The sequence below is a fragment of the Ptychodera flava genome, chromosome 13 (assembly GCF_041260155.1).
Source record: "Ptychodera flava strain L36383 chromosome 13, AS_Pfla_20210202, whole genome shotgun sequence".
Lineage (NCBI taxonomy): Eukaryota > Metazoa > Hemichordata > Enteropneusta > Ptychoderidae > Ptychodera > Ptychodera flava.
This window is the reverse complement of record NC_091940.1, coordinates 13,185,588-13,209,672: the sequence shown is the minus strand read 5'-3', so window position 1 is coordinate 13,209,672 and position 24,085 is coordinate 13,185,588. Positions and strand designations below refer to the sequence as shown.

Genomic DNA, 24,085 nt, shown 5'->3' with positions numbered 1-24,085 from the left:
TTTGCAGATCTTGACAAAAGAGCTGCTTTTTGTGTTTCAAAGGTGCTTCATTCAAAAAGAACTGATTTAAAAAAAAAAGAAAATGCCAGTTATTTGTTTTCTTGTCTCAGTGTTTTACAACCAAAGGAGTAAGTGAAAGTTTGAAGCCCTTAGTTTTGTGACGTTCCAAGACTGCTTTCCCAAAGACAAATCAGTATGTTTCTTAAGTTAAGAAAAGTGCTTCTTTATCTAAGTTGAGGCCAAATAAAGATATGATTCAGGGAAGTGCAGTTGTGTTGCAATGGGAGTTTTCCAGTTTTTATTATTTCACATGCATAAAAACACAAAGGCATTTCTACTTGACTTTAGAAATAAAACAAGAAACTTTATTTTTAATTCATAAAAAGTAAAATGCTTTAGGAGTAATAGCTAAAAAAGTTTTATGAAAAATCATTCAGGTTTCTACCAGCATGGAAGAGGAGGACTTCCCCGATGATGGTATAGACTATTCTCAGATCACTGAAGAAGAACTGTTGCAGGGTGTAGTCAGTGCAGAGAAAGCAAATCAGGGTACTGACAAAGCTGATGGTGATGCAGAGGCTGAGGTCAGCGTGGATTGCAGTCAATCACCCAAAGATGCCAGTAGATGTATACGTGTACCGGCGCAGAGGATATGTCCCGGACATGAAGTGGCTCTGTGTATTGATGATACAGTGGAAAACTTAGACATCAAGGAAGAAGGTTTGGTTTACATCATTACTTTCTACCTTCCTCTGTGGTACATGTAATGTTCATGAATGTAAAACAGGGCTATGAGTACCGTAATACGAAAGGAAAACCCAGGCATGAGAAGTGAATGCAAGACTTTTATTCCCCCCTCCCCATGGATAACTTGATCCTTATCTTCCATGTTGAAAAGGGCACATACACATGCAGCGTCACCTGCGTTTAAACTTTCCTATGTAAAAATCCAGCCCATTGCTTTTGTATGACAAATCTACATTAGTTAGTGTTAAAGGGACAAAGTCGGCCATTTTTTCATGAATTTTGTTTGATACGAGATACTACCTACATTGCTTGACATGTTGAAAGATACTGAATGAATGGGTGACCATGCAATATATTCGACCCCGGTTTTAGACACGATAAATGTGACCATCACGAAAATGAATTAATGGTCTGGACCATTAATTCGTGTTTGCAAAAGGTTTTATTTAATTGTTCTAAAACAAGGGTCGAATATATGCATGGTCATCCATTCATTAAGTATTATTCAACATGTCAAACAATATAAATAGTATCTCGTCTCAAACAAAATTCATGAAAAATGGCCGACTTTGTCCCTTTAAGGGAGTTCACACCTTTCAATTGAACGTAAACTTTTGCTCAAATTTTCATCATTGAAACTAAATCGTTCCCTTTCAAAGAAGAAAAAGATTAAAACATAGGTCGTTTGCAAAATTTGGTACTGGAGAAACAAATTACCCATTGCCAAATTTACCAGTAAGTAGAATTCAAAATGGCTGCCATCTGTGTCTTAACTCCGTAGAGAAAAATCAAAATTTTGATTTTCACAAAAATGACTGAGTGAAAATATTATTTGCTACATGACCTTAAAAAGGAGCTTCCTAAAGTGGTAGACCAAAAAATTATTGCAAAAGTTTGAGAATTCAAATTTCTGTGCCCATGGCACATTTTACCATTAAACGAGTTGATGCTGATTCCCAGTGTACCCTTGGCATACAAACTTCTGGATTAAATTTACTCAGCATGTGTGTTTAATCAGTCAAATGCACTTATGTCATCTTTAATAGCAGATACATAGGATATTATGCACCTCGAAAGTGAAAGACAAACTTTTTCTCAATCTTTCCTCAATGAAACTTTCAACTATTCTCTTACCAAATCAAGAATAAAAATCGGGGGTCACCTCATTACCTAACATCTATCAATATTTGAAGTTCAAAAATGGCCATTATTCCTGTGTTAACTGCACTGGGAAAAATAAAATTTCTGATTTTCAAAAAACCAAGACGTTGAAAATTTTTCTTACACTAACAGCTTTAAGGTGAGTCCCCACAGGTGGTAGCTTAGAAAAGTACTTCAAAAATTCACAGTCCAAACATCTGTCCCCATGGCGTATTCTACCTCAAGCCACATTAAAAACATGTACGGGTATTGCTGTTCTGGCATAAAACACCCAGGGTGCCAACTTTTACCGTAACATGCATTATCTGTACAACGTGTTTGTTCCCTACACAGGAATAGAAACTTTGCTTTGCTACCTTGAGCTGCACCCTAAACAGTGGATTGAAAATCTCCAACCGACCACGTCAACCTGTACAATCAACTGCTACGGTGGCCCCAAACAGCTGCGGGCCATCGCCAAGAGATGCCCTCCAGTAGCAGTTGCCATAGCCAAAGACAGGCTGAAGGGCATTGCACACAACAACGATGCCAGGATAGAGTTTCCTGTGGTGGAGATTGCCAGTTCCATGGGCTGGGATTCCGTGGCAGTGAAGAAAGAGTTACGGCAATTACAGTGGATCAATGAACTAACTCCAGGTGGGAATTTTTTCAGTGCCATTCTAAGGTTTATTGATCTAACCCTTTTATCACCATGGTTTGACCCAAGCCAATTGTTATCTATGATAAACATGGACCTGTTCACAGGTTGTGAATGTTATTATATCTTGCTTGAAACATTAGATGCGTAACTGTGTACCTTTTGGTTTTTCAGAGCTTCCCGACAAAACAACAGAGCATTTCACTTCTTAAATATTCTAAAACTCTGGTTTTTGCTTCCGTTTTCAGGCAAAGCCATAGGGAGCAAAAGTGGCGTGATGGTGGAATTTTCGGATCTCTCCTTTCATTTTCGTGCCCCTGGTGATCTGACTGATGACGAGCTGGATGAAGTTGGGGACTTTCTGGCGGACCGGGTGATGGGACAAGAGAAAGCTGAGCTGTATCAACTGCAGTGTGTCTACAAATCACTGCACAGGTTTGTAACTCACTGCTGAACTTATAGCTTTTATAATGAAAGGCATCCGTGAAATACCCTAAATGTGTAAGCCTTTCCACCCATCATTCTTGTACAGCTTCCCCTCATGAACGAACTTGTGTACGCGTATGTTAAATTGTTTATAGAGATAGTGAGTTAAAGTCTCTGAATGTTCATGATTAAGAATGATTCATGATTACATTGTTTGTAGAATTCATTAATATACTTTGAGTTCATTAATACAACTGGTAGTATCTGTGTTACGCCATGCTGCCAGCAGTAGATGGATTTGTGTGGTACTTCAGCTACTGTAACTAATGATAGTACTATACTGTAGTACTGTGCATACATGTGTGGTACTAGAATTCGAATCTACAAATACCATGCACAATCAATTCTCTCTCTTCCTGAACTCAACGTTGATTATTCCTATACTTGAGTGCTTTACTGACCTTTGTTTTCCATTGTCTAAACTGTTTTAGTCGCTTTGAAATTTGATAATCAACCGTGTACTGTAGCTTTGTTCGGAAGTAAGAAAGTATTTCTACACTGAAATGCATGCTTTCAAACATTATATACATCAACGTCACTTTAACGTTTATGAAAGTTCATCTGTGTTGGAATATGGTACCAGTGAAGTTTAAACTTTGGTTCACAACACGAAGTAGAAAATTTTTGCCTCCAGAAATTTTCGAACTGATGAAGGAAGGACACAGCGGTAGTTCGAAAATTTCTAGAGGGAAAAATAAAATTTCTGATTTTCAAAAAACCTACACGTTGAAAAGTTTTCTTACACTAACAGCTTTAAGGAGGTAAAAATTGTTCCGCTTAGTGTTGTGAACCAAAGTTTAAACATAACTGGTACGTTACTTTAAGGTAGAATGCGCCTCGAAAGTGAAAGACTTAAACTTTTGCTAAAACTTTCCTCAATGAAACTTTCAGCCATTCTCTTACTAAATCGACAATAAAATTCGGGGTTACCATGCAAAGTTTGGAACTAGTGAAACAAATTACCCAACATTTTGCGATATTTGAAATTCCAAATGGCCGCCATTCCTGTGTTAACTCTATGAAGGAAAAATTGAAGTTTGAATTTTCGAAAAGCTAAGATGGTGAAATTTTTTTTTTCTCCAAGAGCTTTAAAATGAGCCCCTACAAGTGGTAGATCAGAAAAGAAAAGTATAAATTTGAGAGGCCAAATATCTCTCCCCGAAGCGCAGCTTACCTTAAATAGACTTTCTCAAAATTTTGACTTTAGCTGTTGTGTTGTCTACCATACTCATACATAAACAGAAACCAGCAAAGAAAGGGTTAAAAATATTTCCACATTGTAACGTATGAACACTTCATTAATATTGTCTGTCTCAAAGTGTTTGCTTGTTGTTTATTTCAGTGTGTCTTTCAGTGAGTACTGGCACTGCAGTGAAGAGGTTGATGTGGAGTCAAGCGAGAAATTGAAATCAATGCTCAGCAAATACTTTGAGAGGCAGCCAGCTGACTCCAATGGTGTGATTGGCAAACTGGCAGGTGGACAAGACTTGGATGCAGATTGCTTTAGTCAAATGCATATTGAGGTAATGGCAATTTCTCCTTGCACCTAGGTACATGTATTTGTCATGCAGGAATGTAGAGATCTTGCTGGGATTCTGTGTCTTAGTGACAATCATGATGATGACAACGAGTATCCTTGAATAAATAATCAAAGTGAAGGGCAAAATAATAAAAATCAAGATCTGAAATATCGAACTGGGGCAAATTTGCAGGAGCTGAGAAACATCCAAAGTCTCTCTCTCTCTCTCTCTCTCTCTCTCTCTCTCTCTCTCTCTCTCTCTCTCTCTCTCTCCCTCCCCCCTCCTCTCTCTCTCTCTCTCTCTCTCTCTCTCGTCTCCTCTCCTCTCTCTCCCTCTCTCCTCTCTCCTCTTCTCTCTCTCTCTCCTCCTCTCCTCTCTCTCTCTCTCTCTCTCTCTCTCTCTCTCTCTCTCTCTCTCTCTCTCTCTCTCTCTCCCTCCCCCCGAAAAGACTACATCAGATGAATTGTTGTGCAAAGGACACATAAACTTAATGTATCCCGGTTTGAGCATTTTAGAGAAGTCAGTGTTTTACTTCCATTTAGTGAAAATTCTTCGATTTTCAGGGTAAAATTTGAAATGAAAGGGTTCATTCAAGAATGACAATTGGCATAGCAAAGAAAAAGGGAGTAAAGCTTTCACGAAGCACAAAGTGCCAAGAGGTGTTTCTCATTCCATCCCAGTCCATGCTGTGATGCCATCCAGTGATAACTCCACTATCACATCTACTGAACCAGGGTCTATGCAACTACTTGTTGGAGGATAGCAAAGCTAACACTCAGTCTTTTCAAATTTACATTTCAGGAATGCATCCAAAATGAAGACATGGTTCGCCGAGACATCAGAAGCTTTGTATGTCTCCACCACGACAGGAGTTTCACTGGCAGGGCTGTAGCACGGATATTTCACGGCATTGAAAGCCCCTGTTATCCCGCAAAAGTGTGGGGCCGGGATAGGAGATACTGGCGAGCTCATCTGGATGCTGACTTCAACTCTCTGATCAAAATTGCTAATCAAGAACTCCTGAACATGAGATAGTTCTGTTGGTCTCTTCATTTTAGTGAAGGAGGTTTTTGATGAAAATGTGATCCAACGCAGTTCTTTTTTTAGGGGGTATTACTGAAGCTGTATTTGTGTAAACTGTCTAGTTGTCAAAATTTATGATGTTTCATGATTTTGCTACTCAACAACTCAGCTTTTAGCTGTTTGATTTGGTTACGAGGATTTCCTTGCTTCAAAGTTCCTTTGATCAGTGATTCTCCTTCTCAGACGACAAAGAACCCCTGGCCCATTGTGTGAACTGAATACCTTATTTTGATTTTTTCAGTGAAGAAAGATACCATTTTCAGGATATGCTAGAAAGGCACAAAAAGGTCTTCCATGGTTAAATATCAGGATGCACTCACTCCCGGACTTTTGCTGTCAATTATTCATCAATCACACCCACTAAATCACGTTTGGTTTAAAATAAAAACTTCTGTTCTTATGTTGATGTTTTGTAGTAAGTGCTGCAAAGAGATGCTTTAATGTACTAAATAGAAAAATCTTGAAATTTTGCGTGAGAAATCATAACCATTTTATATTTACATCAGGAGAATAGTTGCTTGCAAATATTTTGCTGAGAACACAGTTGCGAAAATACTTTAGATTCAAAATAGCTGCCAATTTTCTCTACGTGACACCAAAGTGGAGAAACAAAGTGGAAAGTTCAGATTTTCAAACATGTTACTTTTGGCTTAATTCTCAGAGTAATTTCACAGAATGAAATCTGCCACTATGTCATGTATCTTGATTGTGTGTGCTTCTAATACAGAGTCAGTTCAACAGGTTGTCATCTCAGCTATGTGCTGAAAATTTGAATTTTAATGATGCTGACTCTGTAACAGAGGTTGAATTATAACAGCAAAGCCATAGCATAAAACTTATTTTGATATAGTTATAATTTTATTTACAATATTTGTACAGTTTTTGACACTTTTCTCAAATTTATACAGATTCCTGATACTGTGAATAAAGCAAAAATACATATATTCAGAGGTCTGCATCTCAAAATAGTGTATCACCAGGTACCTGTTTGGAGAATGATGGGATGTTTGTGTGTGTAAAAAAAACCATACCCCATTTTTTTGTCATTAGTCAAAATTTGCAGAGCATAACAGGGCACAAGCAAAGAGCACAGCAAGTCTATTAATGCTTATCAATCCATCATTTGCCTAAAACACTTTGGTGAAATAATGCTTCACTTCAACTAAATTTGGCCACATCTATAAGTCCCATTTTAGACCACGTTATTGAAAACCCCCACCCAAAAGGGCAATTTGTTCATCAGAAGTGGCGTTTCTGCTGTACAGGTTCAGTTCCCAAGAAAGGTGCAAGTGCGCCTTTTGTTTTCATGCCACTGTGTCAATTAGGTAAGTTTCCTCTGAGTGAGGGCGCTATTTCGTTCATCTGTACTCCTGAATAAAGTCAATGTTCCATATTCACATATAGTTGTTAATTCCATAATTGATTAAAGGGGAAGTTCACCAAGGATGATTTTTAAATATGTGCTAGCTTTGTGGTCACTTACCCCGGAAAGCTATTTTCGCCATTTATAACTTGCACGATTTTTACAAAAAACCGATAGAAATAGTATGGGAAGTTGCCCATGTAATTTGAATCATGGGAAAAAAGCGCCAAGCTTGGAGCTTGCATCATGTGATATGGAAGGCACCATTTTCCCATGGGTATGGCATTGTCCACTCACCCATGCTTAAACCAGGCTGTGCGTATTTACATAACTTTTGTTTATGCTGAGTATCCTTGCATAAACGGTGAATCACTTATAATATACTGTCCACTGTCAGATTTTGTGTTGCTGTTATTACTATTACTGTGAGAGGACAATGTGGGGCCATACCCATGCCGAAGATGGTCCCTTCCATATCACATGATGCAAGCTCCAAGCTTGGGGCTTTTTTCCCATGATTCAAATTACATGGGCAACTTCCTGTACTATTTTTATCATTTTCGTAGAAATCAGGCGAGTTATAAATGGTGAAAATAGCTTTTCTGGGGAAATGACCACAGAGCTATCACATATGTAAAAATCATCCTTGGTGAACTTCCCCTTTAAAGAATGAATAATGTGACAGTTTTGTCTCTCTGTTTGACTCTGCACTGTAAATCTAAGGTTAATGAAACATTACACAGATTTACATTAATTTATTCTTAATTGCATATACATCTACTCCGAGTGGGCCAAGTTGTGATGAAACTAAATCAAATGTTTAAAATACTATCTCTGTTACAGGGCCTTCCATTAACAGGTTTTGATGTGTTTTGTTTTATAGAAAGCAGATTTTTATCATGAGAATATGAAACATTTCGACTTTAAGGTTTAAAGAGCAAATACTTGTGTTATAACGTATAGTGATGATTTCAACTGGTAAGTACGATAGGACAAGGCTTTCCAGCTTTTCCTGGCGAGACAGTTGCGCATGCGCGGTAGCCTGTGGTATCCATGGACAGTAAATTATAAAATTTTATAGTTCAAAATTTATCCCAGGCGGCCCGGACATCAATGCATGCGTCTTGGCGGGTATATGCGAGATGGGAAAATGATATCAACATCGCAAATAAAGATGTTCGAAGGGAATATCGCAAGAACTCCCAAAAATATTTGGTGTTTCGAAAGGAGTGAGAAACAGTATGTCACCGCCTTGTAGTTTTTGCATTCGTGACATAAAAAATAATGAACGTCATCCGTCAACTCATTCTAATTTTACAACCGTTTGATTCAAATTGATGTTAACTTATTTTAATTGTAGGTGATCTGATGCGTTGTCCCGATTATTCGAGCCTGCTGTCGCCTTCTGAAAGGCACCGTTGTCAGTTCAAGATAGTTCTAGGTAGCAGGGCTGTGTGTTGCTGGATATGTTGCCAGAATTTATGATACAAATGTATGATTGTGAATTCATTGCACACAGTGTCTTCATATCGCAGTGACAGACCATGGAACACATTTCTGGATTTATTTGCAATAAGGCCAAAGTAATTAAATTCTTTGTTTTGCGTCACTCTAAATGGGAAAAGGTACGCGTCTAAGCGGCTGAAAAACACACACAAGAAAATAACACAATGTAATTTGATTGCAGCAAATACAAAATTGTAACAAAATTTTAGTTCAGAAAAGCTAAGCGGGTATGTCCTAAAATTTCCTATTCAAATACACTGTGTGGTTTTTCATGAAAACCTTAAAAACCTAGGCGGGTAGGGACGCAAAACAAAGAATTTATTACTTTGCAATAAGCATGGATACAGTATAGAAGCAGTATGATGAAACTATTTGACTAGGCTTTATAATTAGTGAAAATTTAAAAACACATGACAGGATGCAATAACATTGTTTTTAAAGCAGTGTATTATTCTATGTTTATATCTAGAAAAACAAACAAGCATTTCCTGACAGATGAAAACATGAAATGTAGGGACGTAGATCAAAAAGGCTGTGGGAACGCACTAGAAAGTAAATCAGACCCTTATTCGTTTCGCTTGCATCAAAATCGCAATAAGGATTTTACTTTAAAAAATAAAGCAAGATAAATATTCAGACCGTGAAACCATAACAAATACGACATTTGAAATATTACACATGAAAGCAGAACGGACCGGAAAAGAAAAAACAGAAAAGAAAGAATGGCAATACAGATATGGGTCACGTATTCGTGTGTGGTAAAGTATGGACTCATTTAAATGTGATTATACGGCTCCGACGAAAAAAAAAACTGGTTAAAAATTACGAAAACCTGAACCAAAGAAAACTGTCAGAAAAAAAACCCATTTTTGAAGTTTGACAGAAGAATATAGACAACTTGGAACGTTGAATAAGTGTAAACGTAGAGTTTATCTATATTCAAGTTGATGTGCACATAGTGTGTGTTGAAAACAGGTCGGTACGTAATATATTCAAGTTGATGTGCACATAGTGTGTGTTGAAAACAGGTCGGTACGTAATATTAACAGCACACTTTTCCCGAAACCAATTTCGCATTTAGGAGTTCGTTTTGAGGGGGAGGGGTGACACCAAAATTTAAATTACGCTTCTAGTGCATCAGCTTTATGATCGACGGCCCGTTCATGAAATTATACGAATACAAGTTCTTTTTTACAGAAGACGACAAATTTTTTATAGGTATACAGATTTGAACAAGTGACATGTAAGTGGAATTGTGAACGGTATTATGTGATAAATTGGGTACTGAAAAATTATATTGCGTCTGCATACGCAAAAATATAATTTAACGCAGGACTGTCGAAAGAAAAAAAATGTAATCCCTGTGATGGCATAAAAATTTGCTGCCTTATCCACTATCTTCGCCCCACCTTAGAAATCAAATGAGTCTCCTCTTATTTGCTAACACGTTCAACAGACTGAAAGATTCGGTCGTGTATGGGTCTTCGTGGAGTTAGCACGTGCCGCTCGTTTGGACGCATTTTTCGGCGACATCGGCTATAAAGTCCGGTTGTGAAATTCAGAGCCTTTAGGGTTCAAAATGGGAATGATTTCACCCACCTAAATTCAGTTAAAACCCAACTTAATGCTTTGCACATTTCAATGTTGTTACTTTTGACCAGAGCCAAAGGTCATCGAGGTCTAAAACAAGATTTTAGGTGTCAAAAAGGGTAATGAGTTTTGAGTTTTTGAGATGCGCCTCACATCTACCATTTATCCAAGCAGGTACTGTTATATACCGGTACATGCATTTGTAACCATACGAAGATGCACTTATGCTACAAGAGAGCTCTGTATTTTTGTTTCCTCCATTTCATCGAGATAGAGCATATCCCTGAACAATTTTTCTGTACTCAGTGTATTATTTATTCAGCATACGCTTTCAGGGTAGTTTATAAGTGATGGGATGTTGTTCAAGGAAGGGTGAAGTGCCGTACTTTTTTAACCTAACATTTGGCCTAATGTCAGTTGCTCTCGAGTTAAGCACCTGCTATTATATTATATTGCTTGTAATCTATGGGCACGTTCATTATAAACAAATTAGTTTGTTAAGGACAGGCACTATCCGAGAATGCTTTAACCACCAGGTATATTATCGGCTACACATATCTTGGAAACGCGAAATATTAACACAGAAAATAACTATTGGCAATAAAAAAGGAGGGGAGGTGGCAGGGCTATCAAATATTATGGAGAATGATGCAAGACTTGTTTCCATCTCCATGCTTTCAGGACAAAAGCTGCTGGCAATGGTTAACAATTCACTGTATCAATGAAACTATTTTTACCCAGTTTCTGCTGTAATATTGATTGTATGTAATCCACATTTTAACAGTATTCCTCTGCCCTTGTTGAATTTCTTGAAGCGCCAGTCCTCCATTCCTGCTTCTCGCATTAGTGGTCGCTGTAATTGACTATTTATCTGATTTAAGTCATTTGTTCTCTCTTGAAAGTTATGCACAGTTAGTCAATTTGTTCAGAGAAGGGCTTGAAAATTCTTTGCATTTTCAGTGCGTAAGTTTGATGTTAAAGTTATTATTCGCCTTTTTGTAAAGACTATAGAAAGTCCTTCAAAAATTCTGCAAGTCCTTTTAGTATTTTAACTTTCTTTACACCTTTGAATAATTGTTACCAGGTTTCTCATAAAATAATTTGAAAACATAGACATTCAAAATGTCAGCGATGAGCAACGGTAAAGGGGAGATGTCACTTGCGTAATACCAGGTAGATTTATGACAGGGAACCCAGTTTCCGATGTTTTCGCGTTGTTGTTTGTTTTTTGGGTTTGTTAACGAATACATACATACATAGAGTAAATAACAGCATAGATGAAACATGAAGATGTTTGTTTTAAGTAAATCATTAAATAAAAAATGTAAAATGAAAGCCAGAATAACACGCACTGACAAATACATTCAAATATAAACTTGAATGTATTTGTATTTCTTCCTAGCGATCGGTCACGTCATTTCAACACATCCACTTCAGTTGGTTTTTGTATATTATATTTTTCAATTCAGTAACGTCTGAGTGCAATTTGAAACAGAAGTCATTCTTTTGATTTCGTTCGCATCTCGTCGAAGCAGCATTCTGTATCGATCGAAATTTCGATAGATCGGCTTCAAAGTCACCGTCATAGTTGTCAACCCTTTCCCAGAAAGTCTTGTTGAAATAATCGTAGAGGCGTATATCTGCATCTGACAGCTGATTTATTATGTCTCGCATTTCATCGGTCATTGGGGGCTGATACTCCGAGTGCACTTTGCAAGGGTGATAGATAATGTCTTCAAAGTCCCAACACATTGCCTTTTTGAGTAAAACAAGGGACTCGTCAAAGTATTCCATAATCATAACAAGATCGAGCTCTTTGTTAAGTCGGTGCAAAGCTTCAAGTGAAGATGTCTCGTTAGCTTCAATATCAAGATCAAAGCGGCGGCAGAAGAAATTTTTTTTCCTATTTGGATTCACCATAACTTCCTTCTTCTTTTCATTCAGGTATATCATAAACGGATCTGGTTGCATACTGAGATTCATTCTTCTCCTATGAAAGTAAAACATAGATTTAAGGTGCGTGTACGGTGATCGTAAAATTGTGAAATACTTAGCATTCGCAACAACACGCTCAAGTGAAAGGCGGTCATACGTGCTAATATGCGAACAAATATAGTCGTAACCTGGAAAATCGCTACAGTTGTACTTTAAAATCCCGAGATGATGATTCTTTTTATCCAATCGTATTGTAAAGCCGTCTGGTTGGATGGCAGCTACTAGCTTATTCTTCATACCAAAGCGGTGTAACAACGAGGACACTGTACTTCCGCCTGTCTTCCCTGGTTTTATGAAAACAAATCTGTTCACCTGCTTGCAGGATTGAGGCACTGTGGGTGTTTGGTCGTGGGCAGTGAACACGTCGGGAGCTGGACTGTTGTACTTCACGTGACCCCTGTGGACCATTATTTACAGAAAATGAAACTTTGAAATAGACTACAATTTTTGTGAAATCAAAAGATACGTGAAAAAAAAACGGATGAACACAAATATGCAGACCAAAACCAATTAGGCCGTGGGCTAGAGGAGGTCTACGTGCATCCCCAACAGGATAACAAACCTGTATTTTTCAGAAGCCTTGGGATCCCTAGAATACGAAATGGAATTTTAAAAAAAATATAGGGATGCAATAACTCTTGCGGTCATGTTTTGAAGGGTACTGCAAAATCACGATTTTGCGACCCACGTGCATTTTTGTCAAACCTATCTTTTTGTAAGTCATCTGCTGAGCCTATTTTTAACGTAATTTAGTTTGTTTGGTATCATAAGAAAGGCAATTTATTTTTGTTTTAGTGTAATATGAAATATCTTGTACAGTTTTCATGAAATATGACCAAAACTCTTACCCCGTACCCAAAAGTTTTACATCGCAAATTACAGCTAATCTCAAATTCTATCAATTTTTTAGCTAGACATAATAAAAAAGGAATACTTCGTATGAAATCTGTTATATTTGCTACAAGGACATGTCAGAAATATAAAATAGACTTTTAACAGAAAAAATATCCCTATGTGAAAAGCTGCTTATTCTGAAGGGTACCGCAAAATTACAGTAATGCAGATTTGATGCATTTTTGTTTTATCTATCTTCTTGTAGGCACAGACAAATAAATAAACAAACTAACAACGCGGCATGCCTTTTAATCCATGGTCGTCTCGGCAGACTATGGCCTTTTCATATTAAAATGAGCTTCAAAGGTGTTAAACTTTTTGGAGACTTTGTTTGTGGTTGATAATTGCACGAGATTATGCGAAAAATACGACGAGATGGCATCATGCTGCCAGTCGCGTAGCAACCATAATTACTGTGTGAGCTCTCAGGGAAGAAACACTGCTTCACGCCAATCAAAACATAACACGCCAGCAGTTTCATAAACATGTCCTTCCTTGACGAACGTGTAAAAGACGGTATGACTGACCGTAAACCATTGAGTAAAACCAGACAAAATCGATAAAAGACTTTCAAATTTGGTTCATCACACTCATTATATATTCATAAAAATATGAGAGGAATTTTTAAAATGGTAAACTCACTTTCCTTAAGCTCAAAACACTCCCGTTTTCGCCAGCACGCCAATTCCACTCAGCACCACATGACAACAACACAAATTTTGCCGGACATACTTTCGCTTAACAATAGGCGAAAATCCGAAAATTACCGAAGGATGCATGGTCGGCACTCTTTGGAAAAGAGAGGCGAGAGCTACCTGAGGCAAGGCGAACATGGATGGGTTACGTAACCGCTTCACGCCTTGAACAATACCCGTTGCTAGTCTGTTTCTCTATTTGTCTGTTTTGTAGGTCAACTGCTGAGCTTATTTTTTAACATAACCTGGGTTGTTTAGTATCATTAGAAAGGTAATTAACTAGTCTTTAAAATGAAATATTGCAAAATGCAATGTTTGTATACTTTTCATGAATTATGAACGAAACGTACCCCATACACCAAAGTTTATATCGATAATTACTGTCATAGCTAATGTCAAATTCTACAAATATTTTACCTAACATAATAAAAAAGGCAATGTTTTGTGTGAAATCTGTTTTATTTGCTACAGGGACACGTTAGAAATATGAAATAGAAATTTGGCAGAAAATATGTTCGGATTCAATGGCTGTAACAGTCATATTTGAAGGGTACCGCAAAGTCACTAAAGCGGTAACAGTTTCTATTTCAAAGGGGACAGCAAAATTACAGTACTGCCGTCTCGCATGCAATTCGTTAAATCTGTATTTTTATAAGTCATTTGCTGAGCTTATTATTAACATAAGGTATCATTAGAAAGGTGATTTACTTGTATTTAAAGTAACATATTGTAATATTCAATGTCCTCTACTGTTTTCATGAAATATGACAAAAACTTACCCCTACCCGAAAGTCTACATAGCAAATTACAGCGAATCTCAAACTCTGCCAATTGTTTTACATTTTTTAACTCTTTATTGTATAAAATAGGTGTTTGTTTCTTAGAGAAGTATGTTACAAATATGAAATAGACATTTAACAGAAAGGTAATATGTTTTAGTAGCCATTTGGATCATATTTGGAAGGGTACCCGGATGTGGAAAATTTGCTAAAATACATTACATTGTTATCAGAGACGTCTTTATGAAAGTTTTCAGTCGACCTGACTTAGATATATAACCCAGAATTGTAGGGTAACATTGGAAAGAATAGTTTTTATTCTGCATTTTGGCACATAATAAAGTGCACTATCATCTACAGATTTTATGCAACAGTACGAAAACTTACCCTACCCCAAGTTTCATTCGCAAACTACAGCTGTTCTCAAATAGGTAGTTTAAGCATTTAATGTAGATAGATTCTAGGGAAAAAACGCTCTTTGTATGAAACCTATTACATTTGTCGCAGAGATATTCCAAAACTATGAAATGTACCTTAACGGGAAAATTATTATGATTTAAAAGCTGTTAGGATTATCTTTTAAAGGGAAAGAGGATGTATATCCATGAAGTCCGTGAAATTTTATTAGATAAGTCTCCATGAAGGTTATTCGCCAAATTGAATTTTATACGGAACCCAGATTGTATGGTATCATTACAAAGAGTTTTTATCACACATTTTTGCGTATCATAAATTGCACTATCATCTGAAGTGGTAATGAAGTAGCAAAAAAATTTTACTTATTTTTGAAAAGTTTTATTCGCAAACTACATCTGTTCAAAAACTGCATTAAGCTTCCGAACAGATCAAGTTTGCGAATAAAACTAAGGGATGGGGTAAGTTTTCTGCGATATCATTACAACTTAAGACGATAATTCACTTTATGATATGCCAAATTAAAGAGCGATAACAACTCTTTTTAATGATACCCTACAATCTGGGCTCCGTATAAAATTCAGGTTGGCAGATGACTTTCATGGAGACGTTTAATAAAATTGTCACAGGTTTAAGCAATATATTATCCATAGCCTGCTACCCTCAAAATATGATCCTTACAGCTAATAAATCAAAATAATTATCCCGTTAAATTATACTTCATAGTTTGGAAATGTCTCTTTGACAAGAAAAATAGGTTTCATACAATGTTTGTCTTTTTATAGAATCTATCTACATGAAATGCTAAAACTACCTATTGGAGGACAGCTGTAGTTTGCAGATGAAACGTGTGGGTAGGGGTAAGTTTTCGGGGTATTGCATGAAAACGGTAGATGATAATGCATTTTACAATATGCCAAAATGAAAAATTATAATATTCTTTCCGATGTTACCCTACAATTCTGGGTTATGTATCTAAATCAGTCGGCTCACAACTTTCATAAAGACGTGTTCGGAAAAAATGTATGTGTTTCAGCAAATTTGCCATATCTGGGTACCCTTCCAAAATTATCCAAATGGCTACTAAATCATATTATCTTCCAGGTAAAAGTTTATTTCATATTTGTGACATAATTTTTTAACAAACAAGACAGATTTCATACAAGCATTGCCTTTTGTATTATGTGTAGCAAATAATGGTAGAATTTAAGATAAGCCGTAATTTGCTATTTAAACTTTTGGGGTATGAGGTAAGTCTTTACCCTATTCAATGAAAGGTATAAAATATATTGCATATTACAATATGTCATTCTGAAAACTAATAAATGATACCCAAGAAGCCAGGTCATGTTAAAAAATAAGTTCAGCAGATGACTTACAAGAAGACCGGTTTACAATATGTCATTTTAAATAGTAATAAATTGCCTTTCTAATAATATCAAACAAGTCAGGTTATGTTAAAAAATAAGCTCAGCAGATGATTTACGAGAAGAATATCTTAACAAAATAGGGGCCAGTCTGCAGCACTGTGATTTTGCGATATCCTAAAAAATATGGCTGTTACAGCTATTCGTTTCCGGTATTGTTTCTGTTAAAAATCTATTATATTTCTGGTATGTCTCTGTAGCAAATAAAACTGATTTTATACAAAACATTGCCCCTTTTAAAAATTGGCTGAATTTGAATTAGTTATGGCGGTAATTTGCGATGTAAATTTTGGGATATCAGGTAAGTTTTGGTCATATTTGATGAAAACTATACCAGATATTGCATAATACTACATGTCATTTCAAAGACGAGCTAATTACCTTTCTAATGATACCAAACAAACAAACTAGGTTATATTCAAAAACGATCTCAGCAGACGATTTGAAGAAAGACAAATTTTACAAAAACGCATGAGAGTCGCATTTTTGTCATCTATGATTGGTAAGCAACACTTGCTATAGGATGATATATGTAATGAAGTAAAAGATTTGGCATGCACAAGACCACCGATTCACTTCCGGATTCGTTACCCGACGAAGATAGTTCGGAAGAAAAATAGTGCAGACCTTGAAGTTTTGATACCTGCATGGATGCTTGTTTGGTTTGAACTTTAAATTGAAGTAATTTTGTAAAGATATTTTGCCGCTTAAATCAAAATGAAGACTGTTGTTAATGGTGGCTGAAGCATTCTGTGGTAATATGTGGAGTTCTAAGGCCCATACAAATCATAACAATAAGCCTGAATTTTGTCAAAAACACCACTGAGGGCGCTATTTTCATCGTTATCTCAAAATTTCCGTGGACTTGCCCACGCGAAAAATTCATCAGTAGTCACGCTGCTGTTAAGAGGATTCGTGCCGCTGAATGTTTTAAAATGGGAAAATTGAGCTCAACGCTACTGTGATGGCCTATGGGAAATTAATCAGTGGTCTTGTGCCATGTAACTTTACTGACTTGTACGTTTCAAAGTTACAAGAACAGAAAAGTTTGAATATAATATCAGGCAATGGTTTGCAAAGAAAATATGAGAATGAACTAATAAATATAAATACTTAAAGGCAAGTCTTCAAGGGGTATGGTTGATCAGTACATTCTCTGATCTTTTTGGAATGGCAACAGTTGCTATATAGATATTCTAGCATACAGTGGAGATAGAATATTCCCGATAGAAACATAATATGGTTTCTCCTCCCTCGGCTTTAGTAAAACTATGCACAAGACTAGGGGCAATGTGTAGCGTCCGGGAAGATTGTCGCTTAAAGGCTGATTAATACATTGTCATTTATCAAATCATTTCCAAACAGCCAATCTGCTTAACAATAGCCTTAGTTTCAGACTCCTTACGTGGTTAGAAACAATTGCAAAAGACCAATCAGAAATGACCTTCTCAGCCGTACATCAGCAGGAAACTTACCATAAAATTCACTCACCTATATTTGTCATACATCTTCGTAGTCCTTGTCGGATAGTTAAAGTACAGGACTGACACAGTTGACAACAAACAAATGATGAAAAATGACAATCGGTATCTCTCCATGGTGCTACGAACTGCAGTAGAAACAAAAAATCAAAAGCTTAAGAATTATGTTTCTGTTTTGTTCAATGAATGTTTCATGATCCAATGTTCATCTTTAATTCTTTACACTGATGGTTTTTCCGAGAAAAATGTACCATAATCGACGGCATAGATTTCGTACTAAATGGCTGAATCCGATTCTAAGTTGATAGTTGAAAACATTGATTCCGAGAAGTCTTTATAACTACTTTAGATATGCAGAGACAAAGTTGACATAAGCCAACATAATAAGTACACTTGGATAACCCACGGCAAATATTGAATTAATGCTAGGTTTGAACAAAATGCCACATGCTTGCATGAGAAATGACTTTAGGCGTGAAACAAATTGGTTGGTAAGTGAATGTATTTAATGTAGTATGTGCGTCAAAAGTGAAAGACTTAACCTTTTACATTACCCTTCCTAAATGAAACTTTCAACCAATTCTTAACAAAATACGAATACAAATCAGGTGCCACCGTGAAAGTTTGGTACTGGAAAAACACATTAGGCCTACCTTATATTTATCAATATTGGAAATTCAAAATGGCTGCAATTCCTGTGTTCACTCAATGCGGAAAAGTAAAATTGTCGATATTCTAAAACCTATAGGACTGAAACTTTTCGTACTCAAAGAGCTTTAAAATACACCTCCACAAGCGGTAGCTCAGGAAAGCATTGAAAAGGTTTGAGAGTCCGAATATCTGTCCCCTGGGCGCACTTCACTTTAACAACCGTGTGAAACAATCGATTTGCGTAATTGCCGCCAAATACTTTGCTTGTACTACTTTTGGATGAAATTGGTTCTATTATAACTGATTACTGGCTAAGACAAAAACCTGAAAAGCATGAATTACCAATGCCATGATCCTAAGCTTGTTGGTTGCTAGTGTGCCAAAATTGAAATGTCTATTGTTGTTTTAATACATTGTAAAACCTAATGCGGTATTTCTGACTCAGTTTGGTCTTTCTGAAAACATCTGCTCACAAAACTGCCAACATTCATTATATTCTGAAATATTAATTTGTGGTTTCTGAACAATGTTGTAAATCGTCTTTTTGCTAAGTAAGCGTCAAAAGAAAATGAAATGTGTCTTATGGTAAAGGAGTCCTATCATACGACATCTTTATGTCTTGAAGCGATCTCTGGCTTGTGTGTAGTTACATAGCACACCAATGCGCCAGTCACCCCGCCCCCCCCCCACCCACCTCGGGCGATACGGAACAAATGTGGGGGATTAGACCGTGTGTGCCATGAAACTGTGCCCGAGGGGTGGGGCAATTACCTCGTTTTGATCCCCTATTCCTTTGACGGACAGGGCCACAAGAATGTTCGTAAATAACTACGCATGCGCACGTATGCAGGGCCTGAAAATTACCCTGATCCGAGGTCCCGGACCAGTGATTTTTTATCCCGAACCAGTACAAATTACCCCTAAAAAGTCCGAAGACCAGTGCAAACGGGAGCCAATTTATTTTTGCAAGGGAATTTCCAGTGTTTTTTCCCAGATTGTGTTCTAGTGTCTCTTGACGAAAAATTAGAAACTACGTCCCCCCAAAATACTGAAGTTACTGAAATCATGGAGGTAGCAGAGACGCACTAAAGCCAGTTACACCATGGCTCCATGGTTACACTAAAACCAAGAGCCCATTGAGAGACTTCGTCTTCTAGCTACAAAATTACAATAATTATTGCGTCTTTAAGTCGATAAAACATTCAAAATTTAGTCTATTTCTTTCATCACAACGTAAAACTCTAAGGAAAATCAGTTACTCTATTAAAGTTTTTTTTTTTTTACGTAACTGGCAATTGTTACTGTCTTACCTGTTGATAACACAGTTTTCATTGTTGTTCTGGTGTTCCTTGAAGTGGCCACACGTCTGATGCCGATGTAAACTCCGGACGAAAATGGTAACCACAAACTGAGGAAATTGTATCTTAATGGTAAACGAAAAGAATGAATTCCCTGTGCAACATATTGCGTAAAGCTAACATAAGTTTTTTCATAGTACCGAGGTGCAGTGAATAGACTCATGCAGCAGCTGTATTTTTACGATCGCAGAATGATAGTACGTTTATGATATTCGAATGAAAAGTGTTTTCACTTCTATATCTCGACAGACAGTAAAACATTGCTTTCTGGGTCATTTTGTAGTCATGTGATTTTTCGATTTTTTTTTTTGTATTTTTATGTTACAATAGTTGGATCCGAAGTGATAAACTCTTGACATTATGCTTGTCAGCATTTGTGGGCTAATAAACTCTAGAATTCTCTTCAAAATTATTTCATTGAAAACATGCTTGCATGGTTTCATTGGACTATGACACTGTTGGAATTTTGGACGTCACTCCATGGAAGTCGGAGGTAATTATCCGGACGATTTCCCTTCTAACTGAAAAGATCCAGTTGAAGGTGATACCGATAGGTGATTCTACAATTACCTCCAGGTAATTCTAGAATCACCTCTCAGTAAATTCACATTCAACAAGATTACCCCGGGAGTAAAATTAAAGATAACAAAAACATTTAACAGTTTAAAGAAGTAATTTATTATTATTATTTTTTTTTATTTCAAAAGATGTATAATTATTGAGATATTTATTGGTGGCAACGCTGCAGATGTGCTTCGAGGAATTTCGAATGATTTGGCAGCCCTGGCGACCTCAACGTCTGACCGTTGTGACAAGTCCCTTGAAAATTGTGCGTCTTCGCGTTTGGCAATATTCTGATTTGTCGTTGTGAACTAATATGTTTTTGGCTTTTTCAAAGGTGCCCTAGGAAGTAAAACAAAATTGACTTACTTTGTAGAGTTCTGCTGATGTCTTGCTGTTGTCGATCAGATGTTCTCTTATGCTTGTTACAGCGTCGCTTCGATGTCCCGTCTTTTCGCAAATCAGTTGCTCGTCGACGTTTGCTTCAAGTAGTCCAGTTGCAGCAGCTCTTACGGAATGATAAGAGCGATATCCTTCAAGTCCCGCTTGTTCACATATCCGTGCCATTGTCCCGTTTAAAGCTTTGTGGTCCATGGGTTTGTTGGTGTACCAGCAAGTAGTAGTAACGATTTGTTCAGCTACCCACTCTTCTTACTACAAAATTGTGATTGTATGAAAGAGACAGAAGTTTCAACTTTAAAGTTAAGCATTTGTTTTCTGAGTGACAACTACATACTTTGTTAATATTTTAAATTTTCAGATTTTGAAAGAATATTTCTGTTCTACCCCAACATTTGAGAATTAATTGTATAGCTTGTATTTCCAAGGATTGCTTTCAACGTGCTTAGTATGGAGTAAACGAATTCTCTATTCCTGCTTTGCAGCATTGCAATAACATTGATATAAATTGTACCCAACCTACGATCTGTTATAAACAAGTTGTAAAATCAAAACCTGTTGATAACACAGTTTTCATCATTGTTCTGGTGTTCCTTGAAGTGGCCACACGTCTGACACCGATGTAAACTCCGGGCGAAAATTGAAACCACAAGCTATTATAAAGAAATTGTATTTGAATGTGAAACGAAAAATAAATCCCCTGTGCAACATCTTGCGAAGAGCTTATATAGGCTTTGTCCCTGAACTAAGGTGCAGTGAATAAAGTCATGCAGCAGCTGTATTTTTAGGATCGCAGAATGACAGTACGTGTATTTTATTCGAATTAAAGGTGATTTCACTTCTATACCTCGTCAGTCTCGTGTATGCTGTGTCCAGTAACCATCCTCAACTCACTGTTGTATTATGGCAATGCCTTGACCTATTTTTCCTTTATAAATAAAAATAAAAATACAATTAAAAAGTGCAAAAACTAAGACGGGGAAAACATTTCTTACTCCTAGTCCTTTAAAATGAGCCCTAATAAGTACTAGAGCAGGCGTTGTAAAAGTTTGAGAGTCCGGATATCTATTCCCGAGATGCACTCAAAAATTCTGAATACTAAAATTCAACGTTGTACACAAGCATAAATCCTCTAGACAAAACGTTTGATTTCATTTCGCTTCTGATGTCCACAATTTCATTGATCTGACATGGTATACACAAGAACTTACAGACAGGAAATATATTCAAATAGCATCCAAAGTCTAGATATTTGTGCAACGTGTTTTTTGTTCAATAAATTTGGAAAAATACTGCAACTCTTGCTTTACTAAATCAACAAGTCATCAAAATATTGAGTTCTAAATTTCTCACACAACGTACTATTTGACGAAATAGTTTACACGATACATCAAAAGTAAAAAAAATAGTCGATATACAAAATTCAGAATTCAAAATAAATGGCTAAAATTTACAGCTAATGGAGATTTCACTCAACAAGAACTGTATATGTGCTCGGGACTTGTATTATTTGACACTTGGGGCACTTAAAAGGAGGATTTACACGAAAGGTCGTAATGATTTGTTCAGCTACCCACTCTTCTTACTACAAAAATTGTGATTGTATGAAAGAGACAGTAGTTTAAACTTTAAAGTTAAGCATTTGTTTTCTGAGTGACAACTACATACTTTGTTTTGCCTAGTAACTTTTGTAGTTTAATATTTTAAAATTTTCAGATTTTGAAAGAATACTTTCTGTTCTATCCCAACATTTGGGAATTAATTGTATAACTTGTATTTCCAAGCATTGCTTTCAACGTGGTTATTGTAGACAATAAGAATTGTCTACTCCTGCTTTGCAGCATTGCAATAACATTGAGATCAATTGTACCCTACCTACAACCTGTTATAAACCAGTCGTGAAAACAAACTAAAACAACAAAACAATAACTATGTCTCACCTGTTGATAACACAGTTTTCATTGTTGTTCTGGTGTTCCTTGAAGTGGCCACACGTCTGACACCGATGTAAACTCTGGGCGAAATGATAACCACAACAAAAACTTTGGAAATTGTAATTTAATGCCAAACGAAAAGAATGAATCCCCTGTGCAACATCTTGCGATAAGTTTATATACGCTCTGTCCTTGAACTAAGGCGCAGTGAATAGAGTCACACAGCAGCTGTATTTTAGGATCGCAGAATGATAGTACGTGTATTGTATTCGAATTAAACGTGATTTCACTTCTATACCTCGACAGAAAGTAACACATTGCTTTCTGGGTCATTTTGTAGTCATGTGATTTTCGGTTCAAGAAATTTGATATTCACAACCAAATCGTCTATGAATGTAAATTGTACCGTTAGCGTTTGGCTTTTCCCATTTGTAACATAAGATGATGTTGTGAAGAATGAAACAATGAAACATATAATGTTTCATTATCAGTGTGTGTCCATGCCGAGCTTCTCAATCATGCTAATTTACAGTCTTGTAAAGATAGGAATAGTAAGAGATAATACCATACCCACATTTACTGAGATGGAACGTCGCACACGAGTGGGAAATTTTTGTCTTACACTTGGTTCGTTTGATACAACTATTCACTTATAATAAATTGCATGTGCTTAGTGGGTAAATATATCATTTTAATGTTAAATATTGCGAAAATTCGACAACATCTCGCAGAAATTCTTAAGAACTTCACTTCATATCTTAAATAGGAAGCGAAAGCTAGTGGGTTTTGAACACGGAAATATATGCGGCTTTATATTTTTTCCCAATGAAGTAAATATATAGGGGCAGAAAATGGACATTAGATATGCAACAAATTATTTGTTTTTCTAAAAGCTACTTCCCGCCATTTGCAAAGTTTCAAAATTTTATGTTACAATAGTTGGATCCGAAGTGATAAACTCTTGACATTATGCTTGTCAGCATTTGTGGGCTAATAAACTCTAGAATTCTCTTCAAAATTATTTCGTTGGAAATATTCTTGCATGGTTTCAATTGGACTGTTACACTGTTAGAGTTTTTGACGTCACTCCATTGAAGTCGGAGGTAATTATTCAGACAAATTCCCTTCTATCTGAAAAGATCCAGTTGAAGGTGATGTCGATAGGTGATTCTAGAATTACCTCCAGGTAATTCTAGAATCACCTCTCAGAAAATTCACATAAAATAAGATTACCCGGGTAATAGAATTAAAGACAACAAAAACATTTTCAAGTCAAAGAAATACATTTATATCATTGTTATTATGGTATTTTTATTTCGAAAGATGTATAATAATTGTGATATTTATCGATGGCAACGCCGCAGATATGCTTCGAGGAATTTCCAATGCTTTGGCAGCCCTGGC

The 24,085-nt window shown here is 36.5% G+C and overlaps 2 protein-coding genes across 3 annotated transcripts in view; one reads left to right on the top strand and one right to left on the bottom strand.

Moving 5' to 3' along the window:
* LOC139147482 (ATP-dependent DNA helicase Q4-like) overlaps window positions 1-6,578 on the top strand; it is a 54,093-nt gene extending 47,515 nt beyond the window's left edge. The window contains exons 13-17 of the mRNA XM_070718592.1: window positions 438-720; window positions 2,242-2,544; window positions 2,794-2,980; window positions 4,374-4,554; window positions 5,353-6,578. Coding sequence (XP_070574693.1) covers window positions 438-720; window positions 2,242-2,544; window positions 2,794-2,980; window positions 4,374-4,554; window positions 5,353-5,586 — 1,188 coding nt within the window. The 3' untranslated portion in view covers window positions 5,587-6,578. The remainder of the gene's footprint in view (window positions 1-437; window positions 721-2,241; window positions 2,545-2,793; window positions 2,981-4,373; window positions 4,555-5,352) is intronic.
* A 2,787-nt stretch (window positions 6,579-9,365) lies between these two features.
* LOC139147481 (galactosylceramide sulfotransferase-like) lies at window positions 9,366-17,909 on the bottom strand. Of its 2 annotated transcripts, XR_011555729.1 has the most exons (3): window positions 17,789-17,909; window positions 12,401-12,485; window positions 9,366-12,083 (listed from the first exon to the last, which is right to left on the bottom strand). XR_011555729.1 is itself a non-coding variant. In XM_070718591.1 (2 exons), exons 1-2 carry the CDS (start codon window positions 17,893-17,895, stop codon window positions 11,513-11,515), a joined length of 1,080 nt encoding a protein of 359 aa, XP_070574692.1. In that variant the 5' UTR covers window positions 17,896-17,903; the 3' UTR covers window positions 9,366-11,512. The 2 variants fall into 2 exon arrangements, 1 of the variants encoding a protein (XP_070574692.1); XM_070718591.1 differs by having other exon boundaries at window positions 9,366-12,485; window positions 17,789-17,903.
* Window positions 17,910-24,085: the final 6,176 nt, after the last annotated feature.

Bases quoted from the DNA above. Each gene is read 5' to 3' on its own strand.
- LOC139147481 (XM_070718591.1), bottom strand. From the start codon at position 17,895: ATGGAGAGATACCGATTGTCATTTTTCATCATTTGTTTGTTGTCAACT. The intron at 12,486-17,788 runs GTGAGTGAATTT...AATGGTCCACAG, and splicing joins AAGATGTATGACAAATATAG to GGGTCACGTGAAGTACAACA.